Source organism: Saccopteryx bilineata, chromosome 6 (genome assembly GCF_036850765.1).
Source record: "Saccopteryx bilineata isolate mSacBil1 chromosome 6, mSacBil1_pri_phased_curated, whole genome shotgun sequence".
In the NCBI taxonomy this organism is placed as follows: Eukaryota; Metazoa; Chordata; class Mammalia; order Chiroptera; family Emballonuridae; genus Saccopteryx; species Saccopteryx bilineata.
Genome location: NC_089495.1, coordinates 200,346,613 through 200,373,545, shown reverse-complemented (window position 1 = coordinate 200,373,545; position 26,933 = coordinate 200,346,613). Strand labels below are relative to the sequence as shown.

Below are 26,933 nucleotides of genomic sequence, written 5' to 3'. Positions count from 1 at the left end.
GACTCTGGAGGCTCTTGGCAGTACTGCCGTAAGAGCTGGTGCTGTGCTCTTTGGATGAAAGGGACTCAGGTATACAGCTCATTACTTTTTTCATTCAAAGACTAAATTATCCACTTGAGGGATTCTTTTTTTTCATACAGTCCAAAGAGTTGGCCACTTTAATGGCAGCGAACACTTCTGATAAGACCCCCAACAGGATCAAAGGGAAGGAGAGAATCTCACACCACCTCCTACAACGAAAATGTTAAAAGAAAGTCTCTAGACCTGCTCTATGTGGCAGTCACTACTTACACGTGTCTATTTCAGTGAAAACAAAAAACTCAGTTCCTCGGTTGCACTAGCCACACAGAGCTAACGGTTACTGTACTGGACCGAACAGACACAGAGCGTTCCCTTTGCTACAGAAAGTCCTATTGGACAGTACTGTACTAGCTTATCTGAATAATTCACGTTATGCCTGTTCTCCCTTAGCACAGATGTTGCTAATTCTTAAGGACTGTCAGGATCAGCTTGGTATATTGAAGGGGAAAATATCATAAATCCTGACTTTACTCTTTAATTGTGTAACTCTGGCTATGTAGGATCTCAGTGAGCAGTAGCTCTTCTTATCTGTAAAACAAAAATAATATCTACATTTAGTCTGCAGGGTTTAGGTCCCTGGCAGAGCAGGAACTCGGTAGACAGTAGAAATTATTAAATATATACATACATATATATATATATATATTGTGTGTGTGTGTGTGTGTGTGAGAGAGAGAGAGTGAGCAGCGGAACCCTACCATAACATGTGGGACTGGATAGATTCAAATACTATTCAAAGTAAAATAGTATTCAAATAATGTCTTCCATAGCATAACCACAAAGAGAAAAATAAGGTTAGGCAGACAAGGATACTAGTCCTTCCCCCAAAGGGCATTAAAAAGGGCTCTCAATGTACCTAATGCCACCAGCAGGGCATGCAGGACACTGACAAAAGACGTGGCTCTCTTATCGTAAAACTGGTCCAGGGCAGCCAAGACATCTTGAACCACGTCTGCCACCAAGGGAAGCAGGCTAGCGTCGGAGTTCCGCAGCATGACTTCCAAGACCTTTGGGGTGTGGGGGTGCAGAGACAGATGGCGCAGATTTAAAGAGATCCCGTTCACCAAATAGTCTGAATTTTGATTGATCAGGTGCTGGAGGGAGTCGTAGCCACAAGCATGGCAAATGTCCATCATGGCGCTGGTGGCTGCCTGGCTAATGAGCAGGGACTGGTCTCCAGCCTTCTCCAATACGGGGTAGAGGGCAGACATCAAGAGCAAACGGAAGTCTGTTCCCAGTGCAGATGCAAAGTGGCCAATCCCTTCCAACTGGATGCATATTTGCCAGATGTTGCTGTTCATGGAGCAGATAGTGGGACTGGGCTTCGAGAAGGCTGGAAAAGACACAACTTGGCAGGTGTGCGCGCCAGATGTGATGGCCTGGAGGCCTGCCTGCTTCATTGTTAGCTCCTCTCCCATTTCTTCAGTGTCAATACAAGTGACCAAATACCAGTTTTCTTGGCTCGTGTATTCTTCGAGGAGAGTGGTCACGATCTCTCTCAGTTCCTCTGGGCTTGTTTTAGCGTGCTTTTCATGAAGATTTTCCACGTCCAGCCCAGCAGCTCCTGCGACCAGTTCATTAAGGATCATGGCGGCTTGCTTTCGGTAAGCCATGGATTCGTGGTACAGGTCCATAAAGTGATCCACAAGCAGATAGAGGTTCCCATAGAAACCAAGGAGCTGACAGACCTGCCGCAAGAGTAGGAAAACCCTCTCGTCAGTGAAGAAGCGGAAATACCTCCTCTGGACCCGACTCCGTGGCCGGGTGGCGGCGGTCTCTGCAGAAGCCCGCAGGTGACCGGAGTCCCAACGCCGCTCTTCGACGATTTTGACGTCGGCCACGTTTAGTTCTAGCACTTGGATGAGCGCTTTGGAGAGGCGCTGGAGGTGGGCCGCAGAGTTGAGGACAAAGTTCACTCTGGGGCCCAGGAGTTTCAGATAACCGAGTAACAGGGAGAGAGTGGAGAATTTGCCCTGATCGTCTTGGGAGTTCATCAGGCGGGGAAGAGAGGTGGCCAGGGAGTGCAGGTTTTCTGACAAGATGTCGGCAAAGGCTCTGCTGCCCACCACGACTTTCCGATCTGCAAAACGTCTCAGCACGTGACTGCACTGGGCTTGGACTTCGGGACTCTCGTCGTTTAGCAGGCCCACCAAGGCCGTCAGCAGGGGCCCCGCCGACGCGACCAGCGACCGACCGCACTGCAGAAGGAGCGTCTCCACGAGCTCTACCAGCTCCCGCCTCGCCTTCCAGTGCGGGTGGACGGACACACACTCCGTTATCTTTTGAATAAGGACGGCCAACTTGTCGCCAGTATTTTTGACCCAACCGGCTTCCCTGTGAACCATCAGCTTTGCTACTCTGGGCTCCACCGCCGGCTTCTCTTGGACCTTTGGGATTCTCCGGAGCTGTTCGTCGGCCATGACGAAGCCCACTGTCTTGTAAAAGATCTTTAGGGAAGCTACGACGACGCCGTGCCCTTGTTTAAAGTCTCCTGTGATGATCCTGGTCAGGGCAGTGGAGACTCCAGGTAAGAAAGAAGCAAACAGGTCCCCCAGCTGCTCCTGCTCCAGCTCACTCAGGGACCGCGGGTGGTCGTCACACTCGCACTGGAGGAGGAGAACCTGCAAACAGTCTAAGGCGGCCGTTTTCATTTGCTTTGATTTCTCCTGCTCTGCGAGGCCCAACAGTAAAGACACGGCAAACCCCAAACGGGGCAGAACGGAGGGCCCGTAGAAGGTCAGGACGATGTCCCCGTACGCCGAGTGCATCAGCGTGCCGAGGCCCCGGATCACGGCCAGCTTCAGCTCCTCGGACACGGCGGCGGGCTTCTGGGCGTGGGGGGAATAGAGGCAACCAGAGAGCTCGGAGAAGAGCTCCTGCAGCAGCTCCTGCTCCTTCACGCATGTTGAGGAGAGGACGGCCGTGAGGCACTCCACCACGCTCTGGACCACGCGCTCCCTCTTGGGGCCCGGGGTCCTCAGGGCAAACCGCAAAGGGAACAGGATGTACTGCTGGAGCTCCTGGAGGGCTGCGTCGCTGACGGTGCGCAGCTGGGCCCGCAGCTGCTCCACACTCTCCACCGTCTGGGTCCTGGTGAGCTGGACACAGACGGGCCGCAGAACGCCAAAGGCCTCCTCGGGGGTGTCAAACACCGCCATCCTGCCGAAGCCCTGCTCTCACTGGGGACGCATCCTGCAGGCGGGACGAGGGAAACTTTTCAGTCAAGGTCAAGGTCAAAGTGAACTTGCATTCATCATTCAACAGACTCGCAGTGGGGACTGTGTGCCCGTCACAGCGCGAGGCAGCAGGGGAGCAGTGAAACTGAGGAGGTGGTCCCGGTCTAGCGAGGGAATTTTTATGGAGGCAGAGGGCCCTGTAACCACTCCCCAGAACGAGATGCAGACTATTTCCAGCACCCTGGAAAGCTCCCCTGTGCCCTCCCGCAATCGAGCCCCATTTCCCCTGCGCAGAAGCAGCCACAATTCTGACTTTTATCACTACGGATAAAAAGTTATGCCTCTTCTTGTCGTGGAAGAGGGTTTAAGCAGGGGGTGTGATACGATCAACTTCATGCCCTGAAAAGGTCCCCTGGCAGCCAGCAATATGGCAGGAGAATCAGAACTAGGTGAGGCTGAAAGAAAAATAAAAAAGAGCAGAGAAATGGAAAAACCAGGAACGCCCGTTATCACAGAAATCATGGGAGAGAGAGTCAGGCCGGATGGAAAGGTGGGCGCAGGCAGGCTGGCGCTTGGGCACCGGAGGGAGACAGGTTTATGGGCAAGCGAAGGAGTTGAGCAACTTACTGCAAGAGCCTTTTTTCTCAGTGAGGAGAAATTCAAAGCCATGGGCTGACAGCGAACGAGAAGAGGGTAAACAGAGGGCTTAAGGAGAGAAATAAAAGTCACAAATATTCCCTTTGGGGAAGCAGAGCATGCTGGGAAGACATAAAAGTGTGGCCCAAGGGTACTGAGTACTGAGCTGAAGCTGGAGACCATAAAAGTGTAGAACTATAAAGTGCTGGCACAGGACGGAGGCTCAGAGACCATCTAGTCTGGTGGCGCACTCTCTCTCTCTCTCTCTCTCACGGCTCTAGTTGGTGGGGGCTTCTGCTCTGCTGCCTCTCCCCATCCCCAACCCCACGGACTCTACTGAGGCCCAGTGCCTGGGGCTGGCAGGCAAGCGATGCTTGGTGGGTGTGGGCACGACCTGCTCAGCCCAGACAGCTGGTGCTGAACTGTCCCCCTGGGTCAGGAGAGGGCTCCAAGGCAATAATCAGGCTTCAGTAGCCCTGAAGAGAGCGTGGTCCACAGAGCTGCATGGACCCTTGCGAGGAACGGCAATGCTGGTCTCCAGGAGGCTTCCTGGGAGGATATCGCCTGGTCTCTGTGACCCCCAACAAGCCAGGAAAGGAAAGAAGCCTCAAACTGTCCCTATCCCGGGCTCAGAAAATGCCAGGCGTGGGTGCCCGAAAGCTTGGCTGGGGAGTACTGACATCTCATTGGCACCAGCTCACATGCCGATGACCCAGAGGCTGCTGGGTAGCTGGGACAGCAGAAGAAAAGGAAGATGACCACTGAACGGGACCTTGCACTTGGAGGCAGGAAAAACAACCAAGAGCACCCCTGCGGTGGTGAGTCTTAGATGAACAGAACTACTAAAGGGGACAGGCAAAAATCTGAAAAAGAAGAAGACCAAAAAGGAAGTTCAAGTGGAGGACAAAAGATATTTCTAAGAGGTTTTAAAACATGATTTCTGTTGCCCCCCCCCCCCAAAAAAAAACCAGCTTAATTGATCAGGGAAACAAACAAAAAAGATGGCTAATTGCTGAGATCCAATGAGCTGTCTGCAAGATCAAGTAGAGTTATCTCAAAACTCCGGGCGGAAATACAAAGCGATGAAAACTGTGAGACCTCGGGGACCGATCTGGGAGAACCAACGGGCCAATAGCTGGGCATTCTGGATGGGGGAGGGGAACAGATGGAGAAGCTACAACAAATAAATCACTGAAACATTTCCTTGGGCTACAAAGAAAGATTTATCCGGAGACTGAAAAGACAGGAAGGCTACACACCTAGCCACATGCTGGTAAGATTGCAGTACACTAAAAAAAATACAGAGAAAACTCACATATGCTTTCAGAAAGAAATACCTATGCATTGTGTACACACAGACAGAACCAAAATGCAAGACAATCACGCACAGAAGGGGCAGGGAGGGTACATAAGAAATGGTGTGTTGGGAGTCCAGCAGTATCAGGAAGTGGTCAAATAATTTCCATTCGGTTATACCACATCAAGAATGTGTGATGAGCCTGACCTGTGGTGGCGCAGTGGATAAAGCGTCAACCTGGAAATGCTGAGGTTGCCGGTTCAAAACCCTGGGCTTGCCTGGTCAAGGCACATATGGGAGTTGATGCTTCCAGCTCCTCCCCACCTTCTCTCTCTCTGTCTCTCCCTCTCCTCTCTAAAATGAATAATAAAAAAAAAGCACCTCTTACCTAAGAGTGTGCCTTAAAAAACAAACAAACGTGTGATGAAATCTGTACGCTGAGCTCCAAGAAGACTGTAAAGCAATACATACCTAACAAGTTCAGACAACAAACAGTAAAAATGAGATAGTAAATTTATCCCCCCCCAAAAAAAAGGGTAAAAAAATAAAAAAAGAAAAAGAAAAGCAAAACCATTGGGTCAAATAAAAAACAAATAATACGAGGGTAGGCAGGAGCCCAAATGAAACGGTGGTAATAATTCAGTTTCTCAACAGAGGCACTGCTGACATTGGGGATGGATAATTATTTGTAGGTGGAGGGATGTCCTGTCTATGATAAGATACATAGCGGCATCTTTGGCCTCTGTCCCTCAAATACTAATCGCACTCACCCGGGTGTGTCGACCAAAAAACGTCTCCAGACACTGCCAAATGCCCCATGGAAGGCAAAAATCGCCCCTGGATGAGGACACCTGGTGTTGAGTCAACATAATCCCATCAACACCCCAGCAGGATTTTTGTAGAAAGTAACAAGATGATTCTAAAACTGACATGGGAATGCAGCACACCTAGACTGGCAAGGACCATCTGGAAGAACTAAATCGGTAAGTCGTGGTGGTGTTTAGTTGTGACGCCGCCTGATTTCAAGATTTACTGTAAAGATACAATAATTACAGGCAGGGTGTTATAGGTATAAAGAAAGACAAACAGACTGATGGAACAGAAAAGGGTCCAGAAATAGCCCCCACATGTAAAATAGCTCACGTATTGACTCACATACCTGACAAAGGCGATACTGAAATGAAGTGGGGGGAGGAGAAGAGTAGTCTTTTCAGTTAAAGGGACAGTGTCACCTGTGTCACTTAGCTGTCCATATGAATATATATGTACATCGATCCTCTCTCACACCAAATTTAGATGTGAAATGTGAAACAATAAAGCTTTCCAAAGAAAACAGACTATCTTTGTGATCCTGGAGTAGGCAAAGATTTCTTAAATAGGATACAGAAAAGGGTGAACCCTTAAAAAAAGGATAAGTTCAACTACATTCAAATTAAGAACTTGTGTTCATCAAAAGACACCAATCCAAGAGGGAAAAGACACTTTGTGTAAGACAAGAGACTTCTCATGTATCTGGCAAAACACTCATATTTATAATATGAAAGATTTTAAAAATAAAGCATTAAAAGGCAATCCAGTGCTTTCTTCCTCTTCTCCTAAAAACTTCCTTCTACCACCCCCAGCACACACACACACACACACACACTACAAAAGACAAATAAATAAAGAAGAAAAAAAAAAAGACAACCCAACGCGGAAAAGAACTTGAACAGACATAGCACAAAGGAGGATATCTAGACCCTGGCCGGTTGGCTCAGTGGTAGAGCATCGGCCTGGCGTGCAGGAGTCCCAGGTTCAATTCCCGGCCAGGGCACACAGGAAAAGCACCCATCTGCTTCTCCACTCCTCCCCCTCTCCTTCCTCTCTGTCTCTCTTTTCCCCTTCTGCAGCCAAGGCTCCATTGGAGCAAAGTTGGCCCGGGCGCTGAGGATGGTTCCATGGCCTCTGCCTCAGGTGCTAGAATGGCTCTGGTTGCAACAGAGCATCACCCCCTGGTGGGCATACCGGGTGGATCCCGGTTGGGCGCATGAGGGAGTCTGTCTGACTGCCTCCCCGTTTCCAACTGCAGAAAAAAGAAAAAAAGAAAAAAAAAGGAGGATATCTAAATGGCCAATAAACACATGAAAAGACAGTCAACATCATTAGTCAGGAAAATGCAGTTTAAAACCACAATAAACTTACAGAATGGCTAAGCTAAAAGGATAAAAAGAAAAAGAAAATAACAGGCGTTGGTGAGGACTGGAAGCAACCAGAACTTTCATTCCGCGCTGGTAGGAATGTAAATTGGTACAGCTACTCTGGGAAACACTTTCGTAGTATCTATTATTCTAAAGGTGCACATAGCTTTGCGCCATGTAATTCCACCCTTTTATATACACCCAACAGAAACGCATGCATAAATGTATCAAAAGATGTGTTCTGGAATATACTATCCACAATTGCCTCCAAACAGGAGCTACCCAAATGCCCATCTATGGTAAATAAATTGTGGATGTAGTGGATAAATGGATAAATTGTAGTATATTCTCTCAATGGAATACTATACAGATGAAGATTTACCACAATTGAAAATCTTCAAAAAAATGGGTTACAGGCTCAGAAACATATAAACTAGCTTTCTGTGAAGAAGACAGCATAACAAATTGCTACTTTGACATGACTATAAAAGGCAATCATATACCTTTATGGGATGGCCATGAAATCACACTTGTGTGACAATATGTCAATTACAGAAGGAATTGTTTAGAGATTTAGAGCCTTAGGAGCCCCAGATTCTATTCCTATAAAATACAACTCCGATTATTTAAAGTGGTGCTACAGTTTGCTGTGGCTGTAACTGACTGCAACAGGGGTGTTCCGGCCCCGAAAGTGAGCTGGGGATGAGGCATTCAGAACAAGCCATTCTCTGGGCGAGCAGGGAAAGCAGACCAGAGTTCACGTGGGACAGACAGTGACTGAATAAACCTAGCCTGAATCACCAGTTCTTGACTGCTGATGTCAATCTAAACCTTTCTGAGTTCAGTGCTCTCCTCCAGTGCAAAGCGGCCAGGTGAGGGAAGAGGTGCACAGGCGCAGAGCAGGAATGAACCCACTCCCCCTGGCAGCCCCCTCCCCTCCTCCCCATCCCTTTCTGCCTCTTTACAGGGCCCGGCTATGTAAGATCCCTGGGCCACGGTGTTCTGGTGGTGAAGACAACCGGCTCAAGCTGTACAGATTGCTATCTTCACAGGCACTTCAGCGATAAGATGGAAGATCACAAAGTACTTACTGTATCACAGAATCAAGAAGTGAAAAAGGGAGGGGGAAACAACAAAAAAAAAGTGCAAAGGAATCGGAACAAGAATGAACAGGAAAGTGTTCACGGACGGCGGAGAGTCAGGGCTGGGGTTGGGAGGGGAGACCCTCGGGCTCTCTGGGAAGGGAAGGCTGCTCAAGGTAAAGGTACCTGGCACGGGCAAAGGCCAGGAGGCAGAAGACACAGCACCTGATGAAGCAGAGACAAGACCGTCATGGCAGGTGAGCCACACCTCACCCGGGTGTGACATCGGATCCCGGGCTCTGGGTCTCTGTACTTGCTGTTCCAACACGTCCACCTCTCTCAGGCTTTGCTTAAATGGGAATTCTGAGTAAAGCCTTCTCTGATCACCCTTATCTGAAACTGCAACCTAGCCTCACCCCTCCTGACCCTGACACCCCTATTTCCCTTCCCCGCCTTTAAGATTCTCCTCCACAGCACTTAGGACCATCCATCAAAGCAGACAATCTACCGGTTTATTTGTTTATCGTCTCTCTCCCCTCACTAGGACACAGGCCCTATGAAAGCAGCGATATTTGACAGGTTTGTTTATTGCTGCTGGCACAGAGCAGGTATTCAGTAAATGCTGGTGGAACCAACAGCCACAGCCCAAGGTCTGGTTCTCTCATGGCAGGGCTTTGATGTCAGCTATGCCTGCCTGAACTGGATTCTGGGTAAAAAATCAAATAAAAATAGCACACTCTTCTTCTGTTGGGGTCAGTTATTCCCCTAGGTAGTTGATCTGCTCATTACGGGCAGATCTTACTAGATGCATTCTCAGGGTCAATCTTAGGTCCAGATTTTGGCTGTGCCCAGCCCATGTTTAGGCTGTTGCCAGGACAGGGACAGAATGAGTACGGGAACGTGAATCTGATGATCTGGATTCCAGTCCTGAACCTCTTAGTACCTGGCTGTGTGATTTCCATGAATTTCAGTTCCTTCATCCCAAAGTAAATGTGGTGGATAAAATGATCTTCAAAAACTTCCAGCTTTGATGAAAACCTACCTATGGATAGGAAGACTGGGTTTCGATCCCAGAGATCGGAGTTCAGACACAAGAATTTCCAATACAAGTTTGTGAATATAAGGAAGAGAATTAATACTTGTTGAAAATACCCACCATCTGCCAGGCAATGTACATAAGGCTGTATGCACTTTTCCATGATGCAAGAGGCTCCCAATCCAACTGTTTAACAGAATCAGGGGGAACGATGTAGGTACAGACTCCTGGGCCTTATACCAGATCTCCTGAATGAGAATCTATCAATACATTGGGGGGAAGGCGGCATTGGCAGGTATGCTTGGAAATCTGCTTTTTTAAAGTTCACGAGGCCAAGCTGATGACCACCCAGATGTGGGAAGCCTGCGCTGTATACACTCAACACACACTGTATTTTCCAAACAACAAGAGTCAGGTGATGAAAGAGGTACTCATTCAACGATCCATCTGGCAGTAGTGCTCATCGTACACCAGAGGACCACTGCCTTGGGTTAAAATGACGGGCTTATTTGTGTGTCTCTCCAACAGAGCTGTATCCTTTAGCGTTGCCGCTTTACTGTGTTTTTTTCCAGCATCTGGTGCAATGTCTGCCAAGCAGTTCCCACGCACTGTTAGTTCAATAAATGAGTAAGAGCTGGATAAACATTAAACCTCCAGCGCGTCCTGAAGTTCTGTAGCTTGCTACTCGCCCTTCTTTCTACCTAGAGAGGTTTCCTCAGCATGTACTACATGCCGTACGCTACGAGGGACTGGAGACACAAAGTTAACTGGAGGGTCTGCCCCTGCAAGGGGGGACTTGTACTGCAGACGCTCAGTGCACAAAGCAGAAGGTGGAGGATGGGAATCAAGGGGACTTCCCAGAAATCCTTCCAGAAATTACTCCAGGCTCACTCAGCACTTTGTTTACAGCCGTCCTCCACACAACACTTGTGAAACAGTGCCCTACAGTACACTGATACTTTGTGTGAAGCAAAAATGGGTCACACTGAAAGTATAGGTGATCACAAGCATAGGCAGTGACTTCAACTCTCCTTTCTCAACAACTGACAGGACAACTAGACAGACAATCAGCAAGGATAACTGAAGAACTCAATACCACCATCAACCAACAGGATCTAATCAACATTTACAGAGTACTTCAACCCACAACAGCACAATACATATTCTTTCCTCTCTCTTCTTAAAAAAAATTATTGATTGAATTTTAGAGAGAGAGAGAGAGAAACATCGATTTGTTGTTCCACTTATCCATGCATTCATTGATTCTTGTATGTGTCCTGACCAGGGATTGAACTTGCAACCCTGGCATATTGGGACAATGCTCTGACTGACTGAGCTACTGGCGAGGGCGACATATTCTTTCCAAGTGCCCACAGACCATATACTGAGAGCATATCCTGGGCCATAAAACAAACCTTAAAAAATTTTAAATAATCAAAATGACACCAAGTATGTTCTCCAACCATGATGGAATCAAACGAGAAATTACTAACAGAGAGAGAACAGGGAAATGCCCAAACACCTGGAAACAAAGCAATACCTTTCTAAATAATCCATGAGTCAGAAAGGAAATCTCGGGGGAAAGTTTTAAACAACATGGAAATCAACAAAAATGAAAATACAACATATTAGAATTTGCGGGACACAACTACAGCTATGCCGAGAGGGAAATTTACAGTACTAAATCCATGTTAGAAAAGGGGAGAGGTCTCAGATCATTAACCCAAACTTCCACCTCAAGAACGTAGGAAACCAAAGAAAGCAGAAGGAAGAAATAAAAATCAGAACAGAAATTAATGAAACTGAAAACAGAAAACAATAGATAAAATAAAAAATCAGTGAAACAACTGGTTCTTTGAAAAGATCAACAAAGTGAACAAACTTCTGGAAAGACTGATGAGAGAGGGAGAAATTAGCAATATCAATAATGAAATAAGGTAGCACTTTTAGATCTCAAAGACATTGTAGATATCAAGAATAACAGAGTTACACCACAAATAATTTTATACACATAAATCTGACAACTTAGATGAAATGGCAAAGTTTACAAAAAACACAAACTACTATAACTCATAATATGAATACATAATTTGAATAGCCTTATAACTTTTAAGAAGTCTGAATATGTCATTAGCAAACTCAAAAAAATTAAAAAGAAGAAAAAAAAATCTCCAGACTTAGATGGTTTCACTGGGAACTTGCACCAATCATTCAAAGAATTAACACTAGACTTCCAGGCAAGATGAGAGACGGCATAGGTAAACATGGTACTCACCTCTTCCCACAACCACATCAAAATTACAACTAAATTACTAAACAACCATCATTCAGAACCGCCTGCTCTCTGGCTGAATGGAAGTCCTACAACTAGGGATTTAAAGAAGCCACATCAAAACTGGTAGGAGGGCCAGAGACACTTAATGGGCTGGTCCCATATCCACGTGCGGAGGATAAAAATTGGGAGGAATATTTCGGCTGCAGAGATCCCCCACTGAGGAGCCAGAGGTCCTTGCCCCTCACCAACACCCTGAGCCAGGGTTCCAGTGTCAGGAAGAGAAGTGACCATAACTTCTGGTTGTAAAAACCAGTGAGGATTGAGGCTGAAGGAGACAAAGGCTGCTGGAGTCTCAGGCAATTCCTCTTAAAGAACCCACGCACAGACTTACTCGGACTCACCCCCTCTGAGTTCCAGCGCTGGGGCAGCAGCTTGAGAAGAAGCAGGACTTGTGGGGAGAAACTGAATTGTCTGGCAGCAAGCGAGAGCTGGGAGGGGCAGCTTTTGCCCAAAAGTGCTGGCAGAGGCCATATGTTCCTTTTCTGAGACACCCCGTCACACACACACCACACTCACCCAGAGCCGGCAGATAGGTACAATATCTGAGTCTCTATCAACCTGGTTAACAGTTTGCTCCGCCCTCATGACTCCCTGAGGTGCACCCCTACCCAACTTGTGAGCCTAGAATAGTGCTTCAGGCAATGAACCACTGGCTCAGGAGTGAAGAATTTGGGAACAGACATCAGATACCCTTGATTTGACTCCTGGCTCTGTCATTTCTTATGTCCAAGTGACACTGGACAGATTACTTACCCACGTTTCATGTTTTCTCATTTATCAAATAGTGATAATTCCCACCCCACAGTACTGTTGTAATGATTGTATAGAAGACTATAGGTAATGTGCTTGATACAAAGTGGTTTGGTATAAAAGTGCTCAGTGTGTGACAGTGTTACTTATTATACAACAATGAACACACTAGATTTGGACTCAAAGGCCTTAGATTATAGTTATAATTAGATGTTAACTGGGTGATTTTAGGCTATCCACCTCTTTTCTATACATTCATTCAATCACCTATAAATCAGGTACTGGGGTAAAAAAAAAAAAAAAAAAAAAAAGATGTAGTTCCCGCCCTCTAATCTTAATTTTGTGATCTTGGGTAGGGCACTTAACCTCTTTTAAACTGTTTCCTCATGGGAATTATGTAATATCTACCTCATAGCTTTATCCTAAGGATTAAATGAGTTACTACGTGAAGACAGTGTCTAGCTCACGGCAACTACTCACTATGTTGAGCATGATTATGATTCTAGTCTGGAAGATGAGAGGCATCTAAACAAAGAGTAGTGCATTAAAAGCAAAAACAGCAACTAGAAGACTATCTCCTAAGTGGAGTCTGACAATAACTGGTAAGTTCCATGATGATCAGGAAATTCTAAAATTCCATATGTCTACAATAACCTACCTCCTTACCACCACTCCAGAAGAGGACAGATCTCTTTGCTGATTTGATATTGGAATTTAAAACTTTAAAAACAGGAAACGGGATTAGCATCTGAAATAGTGTTCCTTAAAGGAGGTCAATGGACCCACTGACTTTTCTGCCTCCGCCCCTTTTCCAAAAGGTAAGATTACTTAAATTTGAGGAACACTCAAATGGAACCCCAGAAGGCAGCAAGTACTTTCCCTAATAAAGCAATTAATTAAGAGCCAAGAGCAGAATAGTGTTTCATGGCAGTGTTGTCATGGACTAGACGTCATAACTAGACCTTAAAAGGCTGAGAAGGGAGTGGGGGCGTCACCTCTGGAGAAAGAACTGCAAAAGCCACGGCAGGGGAGCGTGAAAAGTGCACGTGGGTGGCTTGGCAGAGCAACAAACTTTTGGTAGAGGGTGGCCAGGAAGCAGTGTATACAGAGGAAGAGTACGGCCTAGAGCCTGCAGGTGAGAAAGACCCCCTCCCATACCCAGGTCTTGCTCTCTCAGCCTTAGTGATCCCTCGGGATTCCCCTCTGAGAGATCCCAGTTGTTGACCTCCCTGTTGCTCCCGCCACTCTTCCCTTACCTCGTCTTGCAGCCTTTCCCTCACTCTCCCGCCTGCTCCGCCCAGCCGGAAGTGACGTACTAACTAGCGCGTCCTACCGCGCCAAAAATGTCCTGGGGGATCTGGAGAAGGGGTTCCGGTTAGAGACACTGCGCCGGCGTGTGGGCGCGAGCGGTGAAAGCGCCTTCCGGAGGCCTCCGGACTGCGTTCCTTTCCTCGTCTCTCACTTTCGAAGTGCCCTGAACGAGGTTCAGAGAGGCCGCCGCCGCCACTGGAAGGGCGTTTTTACAGCTTTGAGACCTCCCGGTATCCAGCTACTCCAGCCCTTGCCCTTTGACCCTGCTCTCGCGACGGGGTGAGAGGTCGGTGGCCATCTTGTGGCGGCGGCGGCGGCGGCGGCGGCGCGGGCGGCTGTTACTGCGGAGACCCATCCCCCTCCCACTCCGGCCCGCCTGGCTGTCTTGTCAGTGTGTAAAGAGTCCAGCAGGCGGTCCCGTGAGGCCCCGGCCTCGTGCCGTCACTCTTCCCGCCGCACTGGGCGGCCCAGGCCGCTCCCTGCTGGGCCCCACCGCCGCCACCATGTCCTCCTTCTCGGAGTCGGCGCTGGAAAAGAAGCTCTCGGAGCTGAGCAACTCTCAGCAGAGCGTGCAGACCCTGTCCCTGTGGCTCATCCATCACCGCAAGCATGCGGGACCCATCGTCTCGGTATGGCACCGCGAGCTCCGCAAAGGTAAACACCGCCTCCCCACCCCCCTGGCCTCCCCGCGTTGTCCTCTTCCCCACCCACTGCTGAGGCTCCTCTAGCTTCTTCCTGGAGCCTTGCTGTCCAGGCCTGGGGCTCTGATTGCAGTTCTGAGGTTGGAGACAGTGTTATCCCCATTTCTCGGGAAAAGAAACAGGTCTGGGATGGTTGAAGGTACTTGTCAGGGGTCCCACCGCCCAGGGCTCCAGTGCCCAGGCTCCCAGTTCAACCGGCCATTTCCCCCTGGGGCTCCTCCTGGCATTTGTGACTATTATTATATCGGCAGCTTTCAGCGCCTTGTGGAAGTTCCTGCTCCTAGCCTGTTGTGTACCGGGCGCTTTACTGGGCATTAGGAGTAAGAGCCAGTGGACTCGGGAGTGAGACTGCCTAGATTGACTCCTGGCCCAGCTACTTCCTAGCTTAGCGATATTGGGCGAGTTTCTTCATCTCCATACCTCTGTTTTCTCATATGTAAAACGAGGACAAGGATAGCTGCTGCTTAAAGAGCCCTTAATAAGTGCCCATCGCTATGCTAAGATCTTTACACATATCCAGGCACCCAGTCCTCAGAACAGCCCTGTCAAGTGCCTACTGTTACTCCCCGTATAGAGAGGTTAAGGGGCCACATCACCTAGGCTCCTCTCATGCGACTTGCATTGGTTCTAGACCCTGCTCACGATCCAACAGACGTCCCTTGAGCTTAGCCTGTTATGTGCCAGGCACTGGGTTGGGTGCTTGAAAGCATGTTGGCTCCAGAGGCCAACGATCTGACTTTGACATTTGCTGATCCCAGCAGCTCAACCTCTTTGCCCCTGCGTTTCCTTACCTATAAAATGGAGATGATGATATTTTACCATGCCTTTATTATGTGCCAGGTGCAGTACTGGTATACATTGTCATTGTTTGAATTCTCAGAGCCCTTATACAGAAAAAACTTCTGCAGATGAGGAAAATCCGAGGCTCAAACAAACAACTTGCTACAGTGAGGAGTAAAGAGGGTAATCCCAGGTGAACATCTAGCAGGGTCTCTGGCCCAGTATAGGCATTGGATGAGTGGTGAGATGGGATTGCTGATTACTCAGCGGGGGTGTGGTCATCGCCTTCAGGCCGCTTACAGTCAGTCTGGTGTGGAATGATGGTCACCTCCACCAGTGTTTTTCAACTTCCAGTCCGTGGACTGGTCTGTTAAGAAATTTTGTGGTGGTCCCTGAAAGAGTTAAGCATCATGATGTTGTATGAAGATTATAGACCCAATAATCTTAGTAAGATTATCTTATGCTCAGGGTGATTTCTGCCTTAGCAGTCCCTGAAATAATTCCCCTGTTTTCACTGGGCCCTAAGTGTAAAAAGGTTGAAAACTACTGACCTACACAGTTACCTGATACTCTGATGAGTTCCATAGCAGAAAGCCGAGGGCATGAAGCTTAGAGTGTTTTGGACAGCCTGTATGTGTGGTAAGCCCTTTATTAGCATAAGCGGCAACTTGATTATCTTTGAGGTCAGGGTTTGACTCTGTGTTACAGATGAGGAAACTGAAGTGGCTAAGTGGTATTTTTAAGGCATTACTGGTGAGGCTCAGATATATCAAACTGGCAGACACCAAAATTCAAGATTCTTTCGGTAGACCGTCCCCACCCACCATGTTCTGTATCTGAGATAAGGGTCCCTTTAGCTTTCTGGGCAGTTGGGGGATTAAGCTTAGAGCTCCCAGAGCCTCCTTCATGTACCCCTCTGTGCTCTTCAAATACTTCCAACATCTAAGATGTGAAAAAAATGTGAATCTCTTCAGGGTCCTATCTGGTAGGATCTGAGACAGGGCAGAGTCTGTCTCAAATGTCAGCTCTGTGGTGAAGCCTTCTGGATTTCCCACCTCACTCTGAGTTTTGGAAAACTAGACAATTTAGAGAGTGCATTCACCTATGAAGCTCCTTCGACTCTACTCTCATATGATGGAAAGTCGTGTCATAAATAGGCACGCATTCCTTCCCCCGTTTTATAGATGAGAAGATGCAGATACTGAAACATTCAGTGCTTTGTTAGGGGCACACAGCTGGGACATGAGCCTGGAGCTCCCTGACACCAAAACTTGTAGTTTCAAGTGCCCAGGGCCTCAGTGCACTTAGTAAGTGTAGGTGACCCTAACCTTCCAGTCAAACCTATAGTGCTTTTATTAGAATTAATCACTGCCACCCATCCCACGCCCATTTAGCATTTACAGTTGGCCCTCTGTATCCATAGGTTGCATATCCAACCATGAATTGAAGATATTCCAGAGGAAAAGTTCTGTTGTTGCTGACATGTACTTTGTAGTTAGGCCTAGGATGGTTGTTGCCTCTGTAGGTACTGAACACTTACATACTTTGTTCCCTGTCATTTCCTAAAAGGTACAGTGTAACTACTGTGTGTTTACAGTGTTTACATTATATTCAGTATTGTAAGTAATCTAGAGATTGAAAGTATATAGGAAGATTTGCTTAGGATATGCAAATACTATCATTTTATATAAGGGACTTGAGCGTCTGTGTATTGGGGTATTGCATGGGTTGAGAGGGTGGAGGGGTTTGGAACCAATCCCCCGCAGATAATACTGAGGACTGCTAGTGTTTAATTTTATTAGTTATGTCTTTTTCACTGGGCTGTGTCTTGAGGGAGACTAGGTCTCTTGTTTCTTTGTAACACCTACAGTATTTAGTATGGTGCCTGTTCCCCAGTTTAAAAGGAGGTTAGGAGTTCAATTGTGGTCTCTGGCATTTTAATAAACAGCACTAATACAACTTTCTGTGACGATAGAAATGTTATATATCTGTGTTGTCCAACAAGGTAGCCACCTGCCACAGGTAGCTGTTGAGCACTTGAAATGTGTGGCTAAGGAAGGAAAATTTTAAAGAAATACAATAAAAATTTAGTTCCTGGCCTGACCAGGTGGTGGTGCAGTGGATAGAGTGTGGACCTGGGATGCTGAGGACCCAGGTTTGAGGCCCTGTGGTCGCAGGATTGAGCGCGGGATCACTGGCTTGTGCGTGGGATCATGGATATGGATATGACCCTATGATCACTGGCTTGAGCAAGGGGTCACTGACTTGGCTGACCCCCTCTTCCCCTTTCAGGGTACATATGAGAAAGCAGTGAATGAATAACTAAAGTGGTGCAACAAAGAATTGATACTTCTCATCTCTCTCCTTTCCTGTCTCTCTGGGGGGTGTGTGAGAATTTGGCTAGCTACAATTCCAGTGTCGCTCCTGTGGCTGGTGGCCACCATATTGGCCAGTGCCGAGCTAGAGGGTGTTCTTCCAAGAATCAGGACACCGCTTCCCAATACCCAGGCTTCCTTCGTGAATTGGAATCCCCCTCCCCCTGCCTCAAGTGAGAAAGATTTTGTGCCCTAATGTTCAAATTGACCAGCCCCTTAGATTCTAGCCCATCCTGAGTCTTGAAGTGGACATTTCTATCTGTGGTCAAGTCATTTTCTCTAAGATGTTCACAGACTGTCTCTGAGTTGCCTTAAAAATATTCGTTAGACTTTAAAAAATTTCTTGCTTAAATACTTCTGTTGTGATGTGTCATTTTCTTTCCATTTTCTAGGAATAATTCTTAATTTATCCCTTTGAGCTCGGTTTTAGGCAGAATTTCTCCCCTTCTTTGTGGAGCAATTTGGTGTAAAATGCTCTTAGATGAATATTTTTTATGAATGTTTTGTATCTTGGCCTGAATGTAAATAAATAGCTTTCCCCCTCCAAACTTTTCTAGATGTCAAAACCAGCCAAACAGGTGAAAATTCTTGGTCAGCTAGTTATTTAAACTTGGTTCAATACCTATTTCAACCAGTTTGGAATGGGTATAGGTAGAATGTGAAAAAATCTATTTTATCATGTTGAGAAGATATCTGAACAAGTGAGCTGTCACCTGGGGCTGGAGTGGAGGGTGTGTGTGTTGTATGCATGACTGTATGTCCAAGTGCTTTGTCATTATCACCTTTACACACATGGTGCTTAAATTGACTGGTCAGGATGCTGGGTGTGGACGGATCAAGTTTTATCCTAAATAAGTCCCCACTGCTACATTTAAGGATGATAAAAATTAATTGGCATTGTAGATAGTGAAAACTTTGGCTTTCTGACCTCTTAGCTTCCTATTTTTAATACTGAAAAATATATCAAATCTTTCTTGAATGCCCATGCTATTTTTATAATCTGGATTCTGGGGCTTTTAACATTAAGTATGTGGAATTTATAAAGCTTTATTGTTATGAAGTCAAGTTTGCTTTGTTGAAGTTCTGGTTCACTTTTGAATCTGGAACTTTCATGGCATTGTAGACTTGGTAGCTCTACTTGCTGCAGCATTCCAGAACAAGGTGTTGCCATAATCGTACCTTTGTAGTAACAGCTCCAGGCTTTCAATATTCTCATCAGTTGGCCATCAAAATTATGTTATTACCAGAAAGTTAACTCATATTAAATTTTTTGAGCACTTTAAGTTGTCAGTTTAAAATAATATGTTTTCAAAATCTTGTTTTTAACTTGGATTCTTCTTGTGTAACTACATTTAAGAATGTCAGGTCTTGCCTTGGCCGGTTGGCTCAGCGGTAGAGCGTCGGCCTAGCATGCCGAGGACCCGGGTTCGATTCCCGGCCAGGGCACACAGGAGAAGTGCCCATTTGCTTCTCCACCCCTCCGCCGCGCTTTCCTCTCTGTCTCTCTCTTCCCCTCCCGCAGCCAAGGCTCCATTGGAGCAAAGATGGCCCGGGCGCTGGGGATGGCTCTGTGGCCTCTGCCTCAGGCGCTAGAGTGGCTCTGGTCGCAACATGGCGATGCCCAGGATGGGCAGATTATCACCCCCTGGTGGGCAGAGCGTCGCCCCATGGTGGGCGTGCCGGGTGGATCCCGGTCGGGCGCATGCGGGAGTCTGTCTGACTGTCTCTCCCCGTTTCCAGCTTCAGAAAAAAAAAAAAAAAAAAAATTAAAAAAAAAAAAAAGAATGTCAGGTCTTATGCCTTCTGTGTCAGATTTTTATACATGCTGTATGCATTTCAAAAGAAACAGGTGGTTCCGAGAGAGATGGAATAAGGACTAGGTGTGTATAAAGGTTGACATAGGACTTGCTTGAGGTTTTCAGGTACTTTGGTATTGGAGAAAACTTAGGGTTTTGAACTATGATTGTGTTCTTATTTATTCCTTTTAAAAGAAGACTGGGACGAAAAATTTTAATGATGTAACTTTACAGTTGAGAAGTTATGTGCAAAGAAGCCAGGAAATTCAGTAATGTTCCCCCAAGCAACTGTAACTCAGACATATTGCAAGAGGTTTTTATGGTTTAATATATAATGCTATGTAGAGTAATAGGAAATATATGTTTAGTATGTATAAGAGAAGAATTATTGTTTTTTGGGGAGCCATATTTTGCATATCCAGATTTCAGATGTGTAAATTTTCAATAATTATATGGCATTAATGTGTATTTGTATTTGAGATAAATATCAATTGGTGCATTTAAAGATTTCTTTGGATTGTGGAGTTGATGTAATTGATTGATGATGGATGGTTATTAGAATGTGTTCAAAGAGAAATTTTCAGTTGAGTAGCATAAACTCAAGTGAAAGACTGAGTAGCTTAACTCACTCAGTCTTTCATTCTGCAGTATTCGATAATTAATAGTTAGAAAAGTTCACTTTTGCAGTAGAATAAATGAAAGCCTTGGTTTTAACATGTCTTCTGGAGAATATTGACTGCTTGTCCTTTAGGAATTTTCTTTAGATTATCTTCATTTTTACTGCTAATTAATTACTCTTGTTAAAATAAATGAAGGTGACCCATTCTTGTTCTGCTTTTTACAAAAATTGTGTTCTCAGACCTCTTTTGTTAGAGATGTCAAGTTCTTGGGTTGTTTTTCAGATGTATAACAGCCCTGCCGCAATAGATAATGCTTGTCTTAATATTTTTTAGGGGTAGCTTAGGACAAAAGAGTTGTGAATTGAGAATTTCCTCGGTGTAAGTTAAATTATCTTCTTTTCTTTTTTTCCAGCCAAATCAAATAGAAAGCTTACTTTTCTGTACTTAGCAAATGATGTCATCCAAAACAGTAAAAGGAAAGGACCCGAATTCACTAGAGAATTTGAATCTGTCCTTGTGGATGCTTTTTCTCATGTTGCCAGGTATGTTGTCTCTTTTTTGTTCTGGTTTTAAATACATTACCTTTCCTGCTTTTTGTTCTTTCCTTTTCCAAGATAACTTTTGTAAATTGACAACTTGTGCTTTATAGAGATGTGTTTTACAGAGTGGTGCAAAGGCTAAATTATGGTTTTATGTTTTGCTGGGCCTAAAAAACCACCTCAGACATGTAAACATTTTGGTGCATTTAAGTGATTCAGTCTAGCCCTTGAAACACATCTTTTCCCTAGAGGTAATCATTATTGAATTCATTTCTTGAATATACTATTTCTCTTGGTTTGGCTGAATTGTCTCATTAGCTTACGGTAAAAAAAAAAAAAAAAAAAAAAAAGGCCAAATTATACATGGGAACCAACCAGTAACAAAACCTTATTAGCAAGAAATTAGTTGCTTATGCCTTTATTTTTATTTCCATCTGGATGTCTAGATGTTCACTAGAAATAGTGGACATTACTGTAACTGCAAAGATAATTTCTAGTGAGGAAAGTAGATATTTACTCTGCCTGTATCACCTGAAGCCTCTGCCACTGTCGTGTTGGTGACAGAGAGGGCTGGAGCATAGAAAACACATATCGCAGAAAACAATCATTTGATTAAAAGTTTTAGAAATCATTCTTATTTTAAAAACAAATTTTCTGTAGACACAAGTTAGCTGCCCAGGAGAAGCAGAGAAAAACTGTTTTTTACCAGAAGATTACTAAGTAAACATAAACATCTTGACAAAGGAAACTGAGAAGGGCACGAAGGAGACTAGTGGGTTAAGTAAAAATTGTTCTAGGGTCTAAAGTGAAAGGTCTTAAATGTAAAAGTAAGTCTGCCATTCCAGAAGGATTTGAAACATTGGAAGGACTACAGTGAGAAATCCAAAAGAAAGAAATGCTGTCTAGCTGTCTAGAGATGGGGGAAAGACTTTGGTTTGCGCACGGCATAGCTGGCTCGCTCTGTTGGTGCACGCGGACGCTGCAGAAGCAGAATGTGTTATAAACTTGAATACTGTCTCCTCATAACAGAGAGGAAGCTGAGAGCTACTGGAGTAGCTGTTTGAAACTGGAAACAGGCATGTTTTTGTTTAGAGGAGATTGAGTTCAGTTTCTTAGACATTGGCTGTAGCCCTGCCTCCAACACTGAGTGCCTCTACATGTGATAATGATGTAGCTTTCTGAGCCCGAGTTTCCTGATTAGAGTTGTGGTGCTAAAGTGAGCAGTGTTTGAAAGTGCATGCTCCAGTGACTGGTCCAAGGGCTTTGCTCCTTCGTGGGGACATAGTACATTGTGAACTTTGTGTAGAGAAGGGCCTTTTCTTTTTTGTTCTTTACTGTAGTCCAAGCACCCAGTGAAGTGTCTGGCACAGCTGCTGGGTTACGGAGCTGTAGGGAATACCATTTAGGAGCCTGGGTGTGAATGGTGATGTCCCAGGAGCTGGGCAGTGTTGTGGTCTGCCCTGGAGCAGAGAGTAGTTCAGTTAATGTTTGAATTAGTCAGTTAATTGAGGGTATAGGAAATTGAGTAAAATTATTTTCTGTAGGGTTAATAAATATAACATTTTTATTTAAAAATTGAACATAACTGTTACCTGTCCCAAATCCAGAAAAGGGTAAGTAGAAACAGGTGGGAGGTGGTGGGGGGTGGGCAGTGCAGGGATTATAAATTCCTTCTACTTGGTAGCACCCTAAAACCCATCTAGGGGGGACTGCACAGAGATCTTGGCAGATGCTTTGGCATTGTGGGAAAATAAACATGGTCCTTTTTAATAAAAAAAAACCCATAATTTATTTACTATTATTTTGCATTCTTCTAGTTCTTTTAATGCCCTATTTGGGTACTGTATTTGGAATCCCCATGTTTCAGGCCCCTCCCCCTGCCGTTGTTAGAACAGGAAGGCCAGCCACTCTACATCAGGCCTGATGAGCCTTATCAACAGTAAGACATGTTCTATGTATGGTTTTCCTTTGGCCAGCTGATGAACAAAGATAGTTGACCATTCATATTGAACATATTGACCAGTTTGATAGGAATCTCTTTATGGTAATCTCCTACTTCCTCCCTCGATCTCTACCCCACCCCCCCAAAATCCCCAAACCAAACTTTTCAAGTCAGAGAAAGCTGCCAGACTCATAGGGTAAATTTAATTTGAATAGCAGTTTAAGTAACAGGCTTTGAACTTTTTTTCCATACAAATTCCTTCTTGTTTTCTTCTCAGTTTGGAGATGGTTGTGCACCTTATTTTTAATTCAGTGTGTATTGCGTGCCTTCTGTGTGCCAAGGAATGCTCCAGATAACGGAGCAGACATGAATAAAGCAGGCAGATGGATGAATGAACAGGATACTTTCAGAGAGTGGTGATGTGGTCATAAGGAACTGGAATGGCGTTCTAGAGTGGAATCTCTTCTAGTGTGGTGGAGGAAGGCCCCTGTAGGAATGACATGGGGGGTGATGAAGGCCAGTGTAGTTGCAACACAGTGAGCAAAGGGAGTAGTGGCACCCAGGTGACATCCGAGAGGTATGCAGGGGCCAGTCACATACGTCTTGTAAGCATTGGGACGTATGCTTATGTGATGTCAGTTAAGGTTTTTAAGCAGGGGAATGATGTATTCATTCCATCACATTGTTAAAAGATCTTCTGGCTTGGTTTGGAAAATGGATTATAAGGGCCAAGGGAGGGGCAGAGACATTAGTTTGGAGGGTGTTGCTCTAGTATAGTCTAGAGCAGGTGTGGCCAACAGTTTTGCCCTTGGGCAAGATTAGAAAGAAAACTTTTATCATGGGCCGGATGAAATATTAAAATTAAAAAATGTTAAATAAAAAAATGTTAAATATAAAAATGATTCATTTAAACAAAATTTTATTTAATTTGTTTATGAATAAATATGAGTGAAAAATTTTAATATACAATATTATTTTAATAAAAATATAATTACATATTGTATAAATATCCAAACTGTATCACAATCACTCGAAACAATATTTAATTAATAGAATGAGCTTGAAGGGGTTATATTTCAAATAAAACAATTATTTCATTTCACAAACAGCCTGGACACGTTTTCAGTTATCAACTGCAGCTATTGTCTATGCTACAGTGCCACTTGATTCAGCACACTTGACCACAAAAATAACAAATTGTTTGACCTTGGGTGCGCACTAGCAAACTCCGCCTAAAAGAATGTGGGTTTCACATTGCCGCTAAACGTCAAACAGTTCATATTGAGTACAGACGAGTACAAAAGTTGTAAATCTTTATAATGGAATTTTTTTAAAAAATAAAGAAGAATCGTGAATCCATTTGACCAATTATTGGAAGTTAACCCTAGATTAGTCACACGTGGAATTCTTTTCTGGGTATCACTATCTTCTTAAATATCTTGATTTCCAATAATCAAAGACACTCCGCTTCTGAGTAGCTGAGATTTTAGAGTAGCAGAGAATATTAAAAATCTAATCATGGGCCGCTTAAACTCATTACGGGGGCCATATGTTGGCCATGCCTGGTCTAGAAGCAACATGTGCTAGGACTCGGAAGCAGAGAGAATATGATAATAGCTTCTGTTGATTGAATGTTTACTTTGTGGATAGATTTGCTTCCCACCCCATAAATGTAACACTGATAGGAATTATGGGAGTTGAGTAGGAGCTGGTGGTGAGGAGAGAAATCAAAGATTATTTTTAGGTTTTTGATGTAAGTGGATGGCCAGCAGTGCCCCTACTGAGGTGAGATTTGGGGAAAAGATGTGGTAGAAGAAATCAAAAGCTTTGTTTTGGCCACATTACGTTTGAGACAGCTGGTAATACTCCAAGAGGCAATGTCAGATAGGCAGAGGGGTAAAATATAGGCATACCTTGTTTTATTGCACTTTGTGTTATTGAACTGAAGGAAAGACCATCAGCAAAAAGAATACAACTTGCTTTATTAGATACTTGCATTATTGTGGCGGTCTAGAACGAAACCTGCAATGTTTGGGAGGCATGCCTCATCTGAAGCTCAGGGGGAAGTGAACTTCTGGGGACACATTTGGAGTTAGCACCATCTACATATTTATTGACTGTTGTCATGAATTTCAAAGACCACTGGTGGGTGTGGTGACTTGCTAGGAGGTCTCACAGGACTCACTATAGTTTTTGCTCCTGGACGTGAGTCATTAGAGTGAAGGGATACAAAGTCAGTCAGTAAAGGGAAAAGGGCTGTGGGATGAAGTTCAGAGGAGACTAGGCATAAGATTTTTGTCCTTTCAGTGATTTCCAGCTGGTGTGCTGTGAGAATTTTTAAAACATGCAGTTACCTGACTGTTTAATCATGGGCACTGGCCTCTTTTCCCTTAGAAAATGACAACAGCCAACACAACAATAGTTGTCCAGTATGAACAAGTCAAAGTTATACCTATTTTTTTTGTTTTTTTGTCTGGTTGGCAAAAAATATATTTTTTTGGTGTGCCATAGACTCTTAGAAATTAGTTTATGTGTGCCATGAGATGAACAGGTTTGAAAATCACTGCAGTGGGGCCGCACAAGATATTCTTAATTCCTCCTGTGTTGAATTATGACATGTGTGAAATGTGTACTTGGGAAGCTCGTTAGACAATCAGTGCCTAAGGTTTTTACCACAGGCGTCCTCTGCCAAGTTCCAGAAAGAAGGCAGGTGTTCAGCATAACTACATTGTTTGAACAAACAAATTAGGCACAGTTAACTGTCCTTATTCATTCAGAAACGGCAGGAACACTCCTGAAACCCAGGTTTCCCAGATGCCCGCCACTCCTCAGATGCTGTGGAAGCAGCCCTTCTAAGGATAGTGGTCTCGGGTTGGCTGGTCTCGGGCTGGCTGGTCTCCGGCTGGCTGGTCTCCGGCTTGCTGGACTCGGGCTGGCTGTGTGAACTCTCTTCTGCGCGATCACAGAGCTGTTTCTGCTCCAGCTCTGCCTGAGGCGCTGTCTGAAGTGTTGGGGCTGCTCAGAAAGGAGGCTTGCCCTTGGTAGGCTGCGACAGGCCTGTTGTGCCTGGACAAGACACAAACAGAAATGATGGTAGTTGTGCCAAGGAAGTGCCCTTAAAACCACAAAAGAAGAAAAGGTTCTGGGCTGGCCGAACACTCCAGCAGCAATCCTGTGTGCATTACACACACTTGGTACTTTTCAGATCAGTTTTGCAGTGATGATATTTATAATCAATCAGAATTAAAGTACATACTAAGCTATGTTCAGCATAATAAGTTTTATAATTATTTATTACCTTCCAGTTTATTCATTGATTAGTGGCAGTGATTTTTTGGTGGGTTTTTTTTTAACTTCAGGATTTTTCAGTTTAGTGTGGAGTTACAGCAGCCCGAGAAGGTAGCTCTTTCCATTATAAAACTGCTCTCTTGGTGTTAGTCGTATCCAGTTCTAGGAGCTAAAGTGACTTCCAGTTTTTTGGAGCTTTTTATGGCAAAATCTCATCAGTAAAAAGATTTAGTTATTGTATCTGTAACTTTGAAACTTAACCTGGAAAAACTTTGATTTACTATAGTTCTCAAAGAATTAGCTTACCCTGGTTGATTCCATTCACCAATTAAACTAGAGACATCTTTTGGATTTAGCCCAGAGTGGTGAAAGCCTATTGAAAATGTCTTTAGGTTATTATAAGTTTGAGCATCAGTTTCCATTGTAAAAGTCTTTACTGAACCCCAGCTGTCCCCAGGGGTGGAGGAGGGGAGATGTTGTGCCCTCCATCCCTTTAACTAAATCCTAGATAAGATTCGGTTATCATGATGAAGGTTTCTCTTTTAAGTGAAAGGAGAATTTGCAGAGAACAGATTTTAGATTAAAAGTATCATCCAGTGGAAATGCTGAGGTCGCCAGTTCGAAACCCTGGACTTTCCTGGTCAAGGCACATATGGGAGTTGATGCTTCCAGCTCCTCCCCCCTTCTTTCTCTCTCTTTCTCTCTCTCTCTCTGTCTCTCCCTACCTCTCCTCTCTAAAATGAATAAATAAATTAAAAAAAAAAAAAAAGTATCATCCAGTTAAAAGTTCTGATTTGTTTTGATTTGATTATACTAGCTATAATGACTTTATTTTTCTAAGTCATACATTTGATGACATCAAGGACTTTGCCTTCAGGATAAAGGCAACATGCTTAATGTGGCCTTTAGTACCCTCTATAATCTAATTCCACTCTTTCCCTCCAGATTCTTCTGCTATTTCTACACACTCCCCATGTAGTTAAGCCACTTGAATTCACCTTGTTTTTCTTT

General features: G+C 44.8%; 2 protein-coding genes and 1 non-coding gene across 5 annotated transcripts in view; 2 read left to right on the top strand and 1 right to left on the bottom strand.

The window, feature by feature from the left end:
• The window catches only part of TTI1 (TELO2 interacting protein 1), a 38,716-nt gene extending 24,836 nt beyond the window's left edge, over positions 1 to 13,880 (bottom strand). For both annotated transcript variants that reach the window (XM_066237817.1, XM_066237818.1), the window contains exons 1-2: positions 13,827 to 13,880; positions 938 to 3,273 (exon numbers count right to left, since the gene is read on the bottom strand). In XM_066237817.1, coding sequence (XP_066093914.1) covers positions 938 to 3,239 — 2,302 coding nt within the window. In that variant the 5' untranslated portion in view covers positions 3,240 to 3,273; positions 13,827 to 13,880. The remainder of the gene's footprint in view (positions 1 to 937; positions 3,274 to 13,826) is intronic.
• Positions 13,881 to 13,932: 52 nt separating this feature from the next.
• RPRD1B (regulation of nuclear pre-mRNA domain containing 1B) overlaps positions 13,933 to 26,933 on the top strand; it is a 47,691-nt gene continuing 34,690 nt past the window's right edge. Inside the window, exons 1-2 of one of the 2 annotated variants that reach the window (XM_066237819.1) lie at positions 13,933 to 14,535; positions 20,566 to 20,695. In XM_066237819.1, coding sequence (XP_066093916.1) covers positions 14,385 to 14,535; positions 20,566 to 20,695 — 281 coding nt within the window. In that variant the 5' untranslated portion in view covers positions 13,933 to 14,384. The remainder of the gene's footprint in view (positions 14,536 to 20,565; positions 20,696 to 26,933) is intronic. The other variant, XM_066237820.1, reaches the window with a different exon arrangement.
• On the top strand, positions 19,108 to 19,183 carry TRNAA-AGC (transfer RNA alanine (anticodon AGC)). Its single transcript has one exon. It is a non-coding gene; the product is annotated as a tRNA-Ala (tRNA).